This window comes from Chroicocephalus ridibundus, chromosome 3 (genome assembly GCF_963924245.1).
Source record: "Chroicocephalus ridibundus chromosome 3, bChrRid1.1, whole genome shotgun sequence".
Classification (NCBI taxonomy): domain Eukaryota; kingdom Metazoa; phylum Chordata; class Aves; order Charadriiformes; family Laridae; genus Chroicocephalus; species Chroicocephalus ridibundus.
The window spans coordinates 102,206,815-102,219,827 of record NC_086286.1 but is presented as its reverse complement, the minus strand read 5'-3'; the positions used below and the strand labels follow the sequence as shown (position 1 = coordinate 102,219,827).

Sequence of the window (13,013 nt, the reverse complement as noted above, 5' to 3'; positions counted from 1 at the left end):
AGGGTAGAGAAAACTATATTCCAAAATGAAGTGTCTGACATCCCATCATGATAACAAAAGGTTTCTGAAAGCTTCACATCCCAATTAAACATCCCAGTAAAACTTTATCAACAATGTAGTTTTAAGGGTGTCACGGATTGTCATTGTCTACAGTTGCCAGAGTCATGGGGTTGTAAAGGACATGTCAGTCAGGACAAACAGCCCTTCAGACAGATACACAACAGGACAAGGAACAGTGATCCTTTTTGTTTGAAGGCATCCACGCCAATGTCTGTCCGAGATCTCTCTAGCTGGGTTTTGTACTGAGTTTTGTATTGCTATGTTGTCATCTACCAGACAGCTTTATACAAATTTAATTTTGACCTTGGTTTTGTATCAGAAAAAGGGCTAATGCAATTCAAACAGGTATGGTTTTGACTATCAGCAAGCATCTCCCACCCCTGCTCCCTAATTAATGAATTTGAAACCTTTGGCCAAAATAGGAAAAATTAGACCCTATAAATACTTTGTGGAAATGGGCATCCAGGTAAAGAAGAGATACGCATCAAGTGGTCTAACTGAAGGAAGACTGGCATGCGGGTTTGCAGCTTAGCGCATCAGAGAACTTATAACTGCTCCACGCTCCAGTCAGTCAGAGCTCACCTTGTCTGGGACATCAAAATCACACTTGGAGAATAACGCACTTCTAAAGGGAAAGGAAGTCACCGCTGCAATAATATTCACCTCTCAACTCTGACTTCCACCAGCTGAGTACTCCTAAGCCATAGAAGTGGTCACTAGTAATATCCTGTGAACATTTGATTTTGGCCCAGAATGTGTAGCAATGGTATTAACATTATGAATAAGTGAAAGACTGAGAAGCTCTGACCCATAAAGTAGCATTAATTCTGTACAGAGCTGCTTCTGTTTTTCTGGTTTTCAGTCCTTTAGACTCTTTCCGGTCGTTAAGGATGCAGAAACACTAAACAACTTTAAAAAGAACAAAGCTCGTGTCCTAAATGATAATGGAACGGTCTTCCTAACTATAGAAATAGATACAGCCATAGATATGGGTATATATTTAATATAATTTAATATCATTATATTATATTATATTATATTATATTATATTATATTATATTATATTATATTATATTATATTATATTATATTATATTATATTATATTATATTATATTATATTAGTGTATCTACTGTGTATAAATATAAGTAAAATAACAGGGATGATAGGACAAAGCAAAAGAGCAAAAAATCCTGTATTAGGTACTACTGGAGAAGGGCTTACCTGAACAAGGCTACATAAAAACACACATATATACACTTACCCAGAGCATGCAGAAAGTGTGCCACTGTATTTCCTTTCAAACAGATGAATGGCCTGTTAGGGGTTTATGGAGAATTTTAAAAACTATTTCTCCTTTCTAGTATATTTTGAGTAGAATATTAGCATTTGGACGTATGATTTGAAGGCATGATTTTTATTAATAGTATAGATGGTTCACCAGCTGCAGTTTAAGAAGTAACAAAATAAAAGTAATTTTGCAAAATGTCTGTACTAAAAAATGAGCCGCAACAAAATCCATCCATAATTATTGATGATCTCTTGCTTGTATGCAATGTATTGCATGTATGAAGTCAGTGTCATTCTGTCATGTGCCTCAGAAGTAAAATCACAGCAGAACAAAATATTATTACAGGTTTATTATGTCTCAAAATATAGAAATATATTCCAACAGCATATTTTAAAGAATAATATAACAATAATCTTCAGTTTCTTATTCTCAAAATGGTACACCATTATTTAAAAATATATTACTTAATGTACCCAAAATTTAGTTTCCATGAAATTCCATTTAGAATAAATGGAGTTTTAAAAAAACATATCTACCTACCCAATTTATACAGAAACCAGGAAATTTTTTTGAAGACAACTCAAGAATTTAACTGTTCCACAATGGTAATTCAGTTGGAGACATTATATTTTGCTATACAACCTTGTGCATGAAGTGCAACTAAACGTTGATATGTAGGTAATGTCACTATAAAATAGAGATGGAAGTGTAAACTGGAACCGTTGTATTAAGGGGAAAGAGCTCCCAAGACTGAAATTAGAACTCTTAATTTTTCAGAACTACTGAGTGTATGCATAAAAAGGATTCATGTATTACTCCAATAGCAAGATAAAATAAATTAGTTTCTGCAAAAAAGACATTTGCACATTCACATGGATACACAGTCACACGCACGTGCTGATTTTATCAGTCTGTAATATTCTGAGTTTTCTGAAATATGCTTTAAATAACCAGAGAAGTAAGAGCTTACATGAACAGACTGTCTAAGGAGAAACTGATATGTCCTATTTGTTTTTCTAACAACTTTCTGAGAACTGTTTAAATGAAGCATTTTTAATCAAGGAAATTCATGATAAAAGCATATATTATAATTAGCCATGTAATAAAGAGAAAACAGAGTTTCTATTTTCCCATTTCCATAACACTAAACCAAAGGGTGTCCAGAGACATTAGGTGGGGTTAATTCAAAGTAAGCATATGGGTAGTGGTGGTGGGAATGGTACTCTGTAATTAGTTGTGCAATTCACAACCACAGAATTTAATCTGAGGTCAAAAATATAGGGAGATTAAAAATTATTTTTACAGTTTTAAGAATTTTCATAATTACGATAGTGAATGCTAAAAAACGGAAAGATATCCCATCTTAAGTCTGATTTAAACCAATGTCCATCTGATAGAAAAGCAGATGGCACCAAAAGTAGGCTGCAAATTACCCAATGGCTCATTATGAGAGGTGATTTCTTCTTTGCCTGAAAACAGCCACTTTCAGGGACAAGATTTTCAATTAAACAGGTGACACCTTCTGCATCCCACGTGCCTTCCTCGCACACTCAGAAAACACATCCAAATGTGGGAGCTAAATAAGGCAAAGCCCTTCTGTACCCTCTCTTCTGCATATTTTGCATATACAGTAACTCGTATATATAATGGGAAGGCTTGTGTGGGTTTTTTTCTTGATTTTTACCTTGTGCTGTCATTACAAAAATACTTGCTGGAGCAGTGTAATAGATAATAGACTGATGTGATTTGAGGTAAGAATGTTGTAGTTCAATTTTTAGTGTTAACTTGGAAAGTCATAGATACAGGCAAGAGTCTGTCTCCACAGAATTCCTGAAGCTTTGAGCCTTTTGCAAACTCTGCAGCCCACAAGCCAAGAAGCAACATACTCCTCCAGTTACACTCATCTTGTTAAAGAAAATAGTTCTAACAATTATGTGCAATCTTTTCACTTCTATTTTCTATCTACTATTTATTTACTTAAGCACTGTTCAACATTTTGCCTTTTCTAATGGAGCAGAACTTCTAAAAGAAAAAATATGTTTTGCCAAGCAGTTTTGTTTAGTTTTTTTTTTTTTCTGTGCCTTTTTCTAAATAAATACCCCGCCACAGTTTTCATTGGCACAATATGACCAAATGTATTTTAGTTCCTTTAACAATATGAAGCAGTTACAGAAGTTCTGAAGTTTCTAGCTTTAAAAAAAGTATCTATACAAAGGCTTTACTTTAAAATATTGAAATGGAATGAAATAGATTCCAGTATGGTCAATTGAAAAATTAGTTTGTGAAGTTCTACTGCATAGTGAGGTGACCCATAAAATAAATGGTTCTGAAGTTTTGCTCATACAAAAGAAACTATATACTTTTAAATAAATAAAAGCTACTATATACATTATACTGTACATTTAAATGAGAGATGACATGAAATGGAATAAATTTAGGACTGCCTTTTCATCAGCAAGGCTCATATCTTGACTTTATTACAATCCTGAATAAAACCCTCTGCTTTAGATTATTTTTTTTATTCTAGTGGCAGCCACATGAACGCACCACCATATTCCTGTATTTTTTTAAAATAACATTGGAACTGTCATCAAAGTAGAGCACGGAGATCGCATTCAGTTTTGTTGGTGCACAGCATGGCTTTGGTACATGATCAGGGAACATCAAGTGAACCTGAAAGACAGATAAATACATAGCTCATATATCAAACAGAGAGGTACAAGGACAACGTCAGTGCAAAATACGTCTTTGCAATTCAGAGAGTGCTGTGGTCGCAGATTTCCCTCGGTTAGCAACTTTAAAGCACAGCTTACCTCCAGAACGTTGCTCTGATTTCAATCGCGCGGGCAGAGTTATACAAGAATAGCAGATGGAGAGATAAACGAGGAGGGGCGGCCAAGACAGAAAGTTGGTTTTCAGATGAAATTTAGAAAAGAGTTGGAGTTAGGCGTCTGCTCAGGAAAACACTTAAACACACTGTCAGTACCATCTCTGCTGGGGACGGTGCTTAACATGAAACACAGGCTCAAGTCCTGGGTCTCACCAGGACCCCAGCGTGTGCTAAAATGCTTTCCTGAGGCAGGGTCTCAGCGTGGAGGAAAGTCTGCTGCCGGCAGCAAAGGCTGTGCAGGCAAAGGCTCACACTGAAACTGTTTTCAGCCCACGAAACAGCACGATGTAGGTTCTCAGACAGCATGAGTGTATTTTAAGGTCTTATCTAGGTATCTGTGGGTCCAATTCTACTTCCACTGAAGTCAAAATCAATTCATAAGCTGGGTGCCAGCTGGACAGAAGGTTTGGAGAAAGGGCTGAGGCAGAGAAGGCATTATGTACACTAGGCTGAAATATATCAATGAAAGGTTAAAGAGAAGGAAAAGAGGTTTGAACAGCATCCCAGAACCAACGAGATCTAGTGGAAATATCTGAAAATGGGGGGAATACAAGTTCTTTGTACTTGAAAGAAGGTTGGATGTAATATTCTACATATGCTGAAGACTTGGAAACTGGGGAGGCCAGAAAAGAGGGAGTTGTAATAGAGAGGGCAAGAGATTATTAAGGCATGGATGAAGACTTCAGCAGTAATAGGTTTCATTTGTATGTTAAGTCTTTGTAAATCTGTTAGAGCCATCTGTCTTGCAGTGATATAAGCCCAGAGCCTTTGCCAGACAACAGAGAACAGTCTATCAGGAAACGATTTTTACATAACTGTTACCATGAGAAGGTCTTTTGAAATGAGCAATAATAAATCCTGAAGTAGCAGTTTAGTAAGGGTTTAGACACACATTTAAAAACAGTTTAACAAATGAATAGCAAAGCGCTGGAGAAAAGAATGATTGTGCCTCGTCTAGGCAGATGTTTGCCCTGCCATAACTCCTGGTCCTACCAGCCCCTGCCACCCCAGCTGGGAGCTCTGTGGCCCTGCATGAGACAGCGATGCTCACAGCCTTTTCACGGGTGAGCCTGGAAGTCAGGGCTAGTCTACCTGCTAATCCACTGACTTGCATGCCCATGAGGTCAGTTCTACTCCAACGCCTGTTTGGAGGGTGGTGGGAAGCGAGAGAGGAGAAGAAAGCTTATAAAATTCATTAAATGCAGTCTGTCTTGTATTTATATGCGTCTGTATCGTCTGTCTGCCTAAGAGAGAGAGAGGTACTGGCCCAGCATTTCTCCTATTCTTGTTACAAAAGAAAAAAATGAGTCAGTAAAGTTTGGAGGGGTACCAAGGAACAATCACTTCCAACCCAAAGAGTGGGCTTTTTTAGAATGGTGTAATCAGTATGGCTGGGAGATGATTACATTTGGATTAGGGTGGGGTGTATGAATAATTGTTTCCCAAGCCATCCCCATGTGCACACCTTGTGTAAATCTGAATTTTGTATAATTTAAACCAGAAAGCATTCAACTACTGTTATCTCATCTAATTTATGTGCAGTTAAAATTTAATTAGCCTCATGATTTTTTGGCTGCACAACTGAATGCATGTACAGTACATGCAGAGGGAGACACACAATTCCAAAAAGGCCATAAAAAGGAGGGCAAATTTAAGCATCCAATTTAAAAAATAGGACAAAACTACACAAATTTCTAAACAATGGGAAATTAACCATTTTTGGAAAGAATAGACACAGAAGAGAAAGTAGCACAGGGCCACTTCTTATTTAACAGTCCATAATTGCACAGGGAACTGTAACCTGGGGATCTCACTGATACTGGCAACTTTTCTGGACAAAGTTTGCATAATGCTAAACTGTTCCTTTGCTGACCTATTTCTTTTCAGCTGAGGGCTGCATATGCGCTGTTCTTCATCGTCTCCTAGGCGCATTAATTTATTCCTCGCCAGCTAGCATTTGCTGTTCCCCTTCACCTGAACCCCTTACCTCAATTCTTCTGTTTATTTCCAGCCTCTGACTTTTTCCCTTCTTTTTGTGAATCTTGCTGACTTGAATTCTGGTGTAGAGGAATAACGTTGCATTGGTGGCTGGACTTGTAGAAGGTGCATAAATGAAAAGTTGAATGGAAAGGAAAAGGTCTCAGCACATGCTGAGGTTTTAAAAATGTCACTCATGTAGAAATACTTGGCAGTTTTCACGAGCAGATTTTGTTTTCTTTCAGAAAGAAACCAAGCTTTCTTTGTCTGTTTGGGTTTTTTTCCCTTTTTTTGGGGGGTGGGGAGATTGTTTTGTGGGGTTTTTTTTGTTTGTTTGGGGTTTTTGTTTTGGGTTGGTTTTTTTTTTTCCTAGGAGGGTAATAGCTGCACTCATTTCTGAAGGAGATGATTTTTTATGTCAAAATCAAAGAAAAAGATCACCATCCATGGACAGACTCATCAGCGTAGTCTGGTGGTCAGGATACTTTCCTGTCACTAGTTTAAATCAGAGAGAGCCTTAAACCCTTGTTTCTCTAATTGCAGTCGAGTGCCTTGACCTTTCCAGAAACTAATTAGGGACAGCAGCCCTTTCCTGTTCTGATTTTGTACTCCCACTCCCTCCTCATGTATTATCTCTCATTCCTCTGCTTCTTAATCATTCTGCTAATACTGATGCTGAGTTCTTCAGAGTGAGTTCTTCAGCTGGCACAGGTGACCAGGCATTGGACTCCCAGCATTACATTTGGGCATAATCTAGAGTCCTGATTTGGGCATAATCTAGAGTCTTGATTTCTGTAGGTGCTGTGTTTTCTGAACCGTAGCTGAATGCTGCTGGGGTAGACGAGGGCTAGCCCGCTGCTTCAATTAAGATCATCTTTTTGGTTGCTCCAGTTGATTCACAGGACTAGCATAAGAACTAGCAGAAGCAGAAAGCTGGCTGCAAATCTCCTTTTACATGTACCAGGCAGAGCAACAGATCCAAAGACACTTATTTATAAGTTGCATTTGTTAGCCAGGCATGACTGAACACAATTTCTTAGATGCAAATACATCTGCTTGCAAAGCTTCACATTAAATTACAGTTTAAGTATCTCTGACAACAGTTGACAACACAGGTCCACAGAGTGGCCAAGTGTCAACGTTTCTGGAAGGTATAGCATGTAGATACTAACATGGAGCTTCAATAAGCTGCAAGAAAGCTCTTGGAAGTGGGACCCAGGGGCCCCTTTGGTTCTTGTCTACACAATTCTCCAGTAATATGACACAGTCTTCTCACGTGTTATTGCATTTGAAATGGAAGCGAAACCTACCACACGGGCCACTCTGGGTAGTTCATCCTCTCTCCAGCGTAATCATCAAAGCACATCTTTGAAATGGGTTATCATGTGCACGGAAATAATCAAAATCCAAGAGTAGCAAAGAGAGGAAGAGACAGTCCCGGTCCCAAGACACTTACAACTGCAAAATAGGCAACTACAACACAGGCAGAGGCATACCAGAGTCTGAACAATGGCGTGGTTTGTTGCGTTCATGTGGGCATTGAGGGGGAAAGAACACTCTCCATCGCAGTAGAACGCAGCATAGCCCTCTGGTGCAATAATCCAATCCTAAACCAAGAACAAATAAATGCATTCAATTTTATTTTTTTTTCCCTCTAACTCAGAGAATTTAAAACCATATCAAACTAACTAAGACTTACCCAAGGACAAAATGAACTTCATAATTTTTGCCAAAAAAAAAGAGAAGTATTTGCTTTGTTTATGCAAAACTCAGATGAAAATTAAATTAAACTTAGAAATCTGCACTGAATACAAACTAATGAGGCTGTAAGGGGAATTAAAAGTCCAAAAACGTTTGACGGAATACTTTTCTTCCCAGACTGAAAATCTTGAGCACTTCTTGGTGCAACAAAAGTAATTAAAATGCATCCTCTTGCTTCAGCATACTCAATACCATTAATTGTATTATTGCACGAGACTGAGCATAGTTGGAGATTACCCACCAGAATGTCACTGAATCATACATCTTGAGTATTTCTAGCAACACAGCATGGGGAAAAGACCACAAGAGGGAAAATATTTTAAAATGTTAATGAAAGCTGTGTGTTTAGTTTGCTGAATTCCTCCTTTGCCAGGCAAAGGTAACGGAGGTGCTGTGGGAAGGGCAGAGAGGATCAAGTACCTGCTTCTTGGGTTTTGTTTCTTTTTATCTTGTTTCACCCTGAGTTTCACTGATCTAATATTGTACAGTGTAGCTTTGGCTTTCCAACTAAAACTTTGAATTCTTCAAGTATTTTTTTGTGAAAAAAAAAAAAAAAGATTTTCTTTTCTGTGTGGCCACCTTGAATGACTGATCTGAGAGCCTTGCACATCTTGGAGCATATCAGAATTTACTGTTTCAAAAAATGAAAAAACTGGTGATACCTGGAAAAATCTGTGATCTACAGATAGACAACGGCTCACTTGTTCAGCAGCCTGAGTTCAAGTCAATACCACAAGCCTGCTCTGTGGCTGTGGACAGGGTGATTATGCTCTGCAGACTTGGGAAAACAGTCCCTGCCTACTTCAGGCTGCTGTGAGGACAAACATGCTACAAAAAGTCAGGCAGAGTAATGAGGCCATATGAGAATCTGAGCTAGATGTGTAAAGGATGAGCTGTCACTGAAGAGATAACACACTCTTTCTCCTCGTTGACTTGTTCCGCTCATGGAGAATTGTTTTAAAACAATTCAGAGAAATATGGAATGCACAGACAGCCATCTCTGCGTTCGTACCTACATATGCAATATGTATTATAGGTTATAGGTTATAGGTTGCTGATGGCTGCCTTTTTCTTTATAGAGAGCTCCTTGCTTTCTGGAAAAAAGCCCTGCCTGTCTTTATGGCTTTTTACTACAAGTACCTTTTTTCTTCTGCTACGGTATGGCAGGATGAATTTTCCCTAGAAATTATAGAAACTAACCAATGATGTTATAGAGGTCACTGATCAGTGATCCAAGCTCTAGTTCCCTATGGACCCTACCCCAATGAAATCTCTCTGACCTGCAGTAGACCTGCATCAAACCAGGGAGAATTCACGCGCAAATTTCAAAAGTTCCATTGCTCACTGTGGGGATTCTGGTTTAATTTAGTGCAGATCTATTCATATCTTGAATAACAGTTCAGATTTATCTTCATGTGAATGAATCCAGGTCTGATAGCCATTACTGTTTTCAAAATCATTGAGAGAACAGCAGCCAAAAAAAAGTAAAGCGATAGTGATAGGGATTCATTACAAAATGCATCGAAAGAATTTGTCTCTCATCAGTGAAATACCAATGACCATTACCATTATAGACTGTAAAAAATAGGGGACTGTAAAATAGATTGTCCTGTTTTTAATTGATAGGAAACAGCATTTATAATCATACCTGCCATCCTAGGTCTCGGAAGCTCACGTAAAGTTCATGTTTCTTACATGCTTGTTTTTGCTCGCTTGTGTTATAATCTACAGGAAGAAAAGAATAATAATAAATTGTTTAGAAACATTGCTAGAACAAACAAGATTTAGCTATTTTTGATCTCCTGACCAAATGGTACAAAGGAAAGGAACATTTATATTCCTAGGGCTGATCGAAAAGGCAGTGTAAACTTGGAAGTGCAGATCAGCAGTGTCAGCCTGATACAGTTTGTGTACACAGACAAAACGATGCATTCAGCATTAGGGGAAACAGGTTTACAAGATGTCTGTGTGCTGGCTAGATAGGTAACAACTCTGATAATATGCACACAGGAAATCAAAGGAGGACAAGCAAGAGCTTGATCCAAGATACGGGGAATTCATCTGTATGTTGGCGCAGGTTTAGTTGCTCGGTAAAGAAAGTAGCCCGATTCAAAAGATAATTTAACAATGATAAAAATTGTCCCAAAACAGCAGAATTTCCAAAAGTCTGTTATTTAATCATTAGCGCATTTTGTACTCCTTCATTTTTTACCATATTTTTTGGAAATATTCACCACTTGATGATCTTTAGTTGGTAATACTAATGTAAACAAGTAGACTAACAGATGCTTTTTAAAGGTCTGAATGTTTGTGTGCTGTTAGAGATGTGTCAGGATAGAAGGACACAAAGAACCTTCCATACAAGCTTCTCCAGGGCAATCTTAATCCTGGAGAAAATCTAGTACTTGTTCCTTACTGCCCCTGAGTAACAGGAAAGGAAGGGAATAGGGTCATGCCTTCACCGCATTAGCACCCCAGAGGTGGTTTACAGTGCTATTCAAGTGATGCCATCAGTGAGGCATGCGATGGAGCAGGGAGGACAGGCTGTCTCTGGTTCCATTTCAAGAATGCTTAAAGTGGATCTTTTGCACCAAAATAACCATTCTGGCAGGAGAGAAAAAAAAAAAAAAGTTGGCTGAAATTCACAACAGCAAAAGAAAAAAAACAAACAAACAAGGAAGGAAGACACTGAAAATGAAACAAGGTCTTCATTTTCAGGAATAGAATTTTTTAGGAACAGGTTTTTACCAATAAAAGACTTGAGGCTGGTATGGGAGGGTGTCTGTTGAAAAATTTCTGGAAAACTAAGACAAAGGCCTTTTTCACATGAAATATAGGGAAAGGAGTTCTACAGTCTGTAAGATAACCCATTGTAGTGCTTCACTGTCCTTGTGAAAATTCTTCCAAATAGCTGGCCTAACGGAGTTTTTCTGCAAATTTGCCAACTGCTTCTTGTCATCTGTCCCGATCTGTGCTATCATTGCTTCTCTGGGTTGTCTTCAGTTTCTCTGTGTCTTTCTGAAGATGTGGTGGCCAAAACTGAATACAGTGACAAAGTAAAACAATTATTTTCTACACTTTCCAAATTGTTTTCTAGCAGTATATTCCAGAACAGGAGTTTTGCAGCAAAACCAAACTGTCAAACTACCAGCTTCAGATGCCTTTTTTATATAATCCTGCCTAGTCACCTTAGGATTATGTTCCGTTTATGCAAATCAATGAATAAAGAACAGGTTGGGGGTAAGGGTGTTGATGAGAACTGCAGCATGATGGGGCTGCAGCAACCATAATACGGTGGAGTTAGAAGGTTCTGAGGGATGACCAAGATCAGCAACAGCATTGCAACCCTGGACTCCAGGAGAACAGATTTCAGCTTATTCGGAGATCTTCACATGATCTCATAACGGGTTGGCCTGGAGGGCCAAGGAAACCAGGGGAGCTGGCTGATCTCCTAGGGCAACCTCTGAGAGACGCACAAGGTACGTCCACTCTCATGTGCAGGTCAAGCAAGTATGGCACAAAGCCACTGTGGCTGAATAGGAAACTCTTGACTGAGCTCAAATTCAAATAGGAAGTAAAAGTAATGTGGAATCAGGGTGAGCTACGTGGAAATAATATAAACACATTGCCTGAACATGCAGGGATGGGCATTAGAAAAGCCAGAGCTTAGCTGGAGTTTAAACTTGTGAGGGATGTGAAGGTCAACGAGAAGGACTTCTATAGGTACATTCATAGCAAAAAGGAAAGCTAAGAAAAATACAGTTTCCTTGTTCAGTAGGGCAGAGGACTTAGTGACAAGGACTCAGAAAAGGTTAAGGTATGCAATGACTTTTTTGTCTTGTTTTTTACTGGCAAGGTTTATCCTCAGGACTCCCAAGTTCCCGAGCCTAGTGACTGAAGCTCTATCCATAGTAAAAGAATTTAGAGTTAGGAACCACTTAAGCAAATAGAAGATGCACGAGTCCGTGTGAGCAGAAGGGATGAATTTCAGGGTGGGGAATGAGCTGACCAACATCATTGCAAAGTCACTCCCTGACATTTTTGAGTGTTCATAGTGACTGGAGGATATTTCTGATGATTCAAAAATGGAAAAATGTCACACCCATCTTCAAGAAGGGAAATCAGGTTAACCTCAGTTTCTGGGAAGTCTGTGGCGCAAATTCTCCTGGAAGCCGTGTCCAAGTACATGAAGAACAAGGTGTTTGGGAACAGCCAGCATGGATTTACTAGTCCAAACTGTGCCTAACTGACCTGATTGTTTTCTGGGATGAGCTGACTAGCTTTGTGGGCTTTTGAAGAGCACTGGGTGTTGTTCGCTTTACTTTTGGGAATATTTTTGATACAGTCTCCCATAGCATTCTTAGGGCCAAATTGGTCAGATACAGTTTGGATAGGTAAAGAATATAATGGGTGGAAACTTGGCTGCGCTGCTGGGTTGTGATCAGTGGTACAAAGTCCAACTGGCAGCTGGTTACTAGGGATGTCCCTAAAGGATTAGTACAGGTGCCAGTACTGATTAATGTCTTTGTTAGTGACCTGGACAATAGAACAGAGTGTGCTCTCTGCAAGTTCACAGAAGATACCAGGTCTGGGAGGAGTGATCAATCATACAATTTACCAATAAAATGTTGGACTGAATCAGATCCAGAAGAGGCTCAATGAGATGTCATTCAAAATACCCACCCAAATTTTACTCTTATTGGTAACATGCTCCTTCAATATGCTTTTTCTTTTTCTTTTAACAGGCAGTGTACAAACCTTATGTTGAATATACATAAGCCCCAATATGTCTCCTGAAACTGTATCAAAAGCTGGGCATGAGTCAAGATATATCCATTTGCAGTACTAAATAACATGTTCTAGTTCCACCAGGGATGTTAAGTCAGGCTTTCTAAGCTGTATTACCCCAAATCCTCATTCCTTTTTAAAGATGACTACTACCTTCTTTCGTATGGTATTTTCCTAATCCTTCATGGGCTGATTCTCAATGACAGTCATTAAAGATTCTCCACAGGTAGTAAGTTATCTGCTGCCA

General features: G+C 38.8%; 1 protein-coding gene across 1 annotated transcript in view; it reads right to left on the bottom strand.

Annotated features, from left to right (window-relative positions):
* Positions 1-1,810: 1,810 nt before the first annotated feature.
* Positions 1,811-13,013, bottom strand: part of BMP5 (bone morphogenetic protein 5) — a 57,912-nt gene continuing 46,709 nt past the window's right edge. The window contains exons 5-7 of the mRNA XM_063330294.1: positions 9,627-9,703; positions 7,714-7,824; positions 1,811-4,023 (exon numbers count right to left, since the gene is read on the bottom strand). Of these exons, the coding sequence (XP_063186364.1) occupies positions 3,874-4,023; positions 7,714-7,824; positions 9,627-9,703 (338 nt within the window). The 3' untranslated portion in view covers positions 1,811-3,873. The remainder of the gene's footprint in view (positions 4,024-7,713; positions 7,825-9,626; positions 9,704-13,013) is intronic.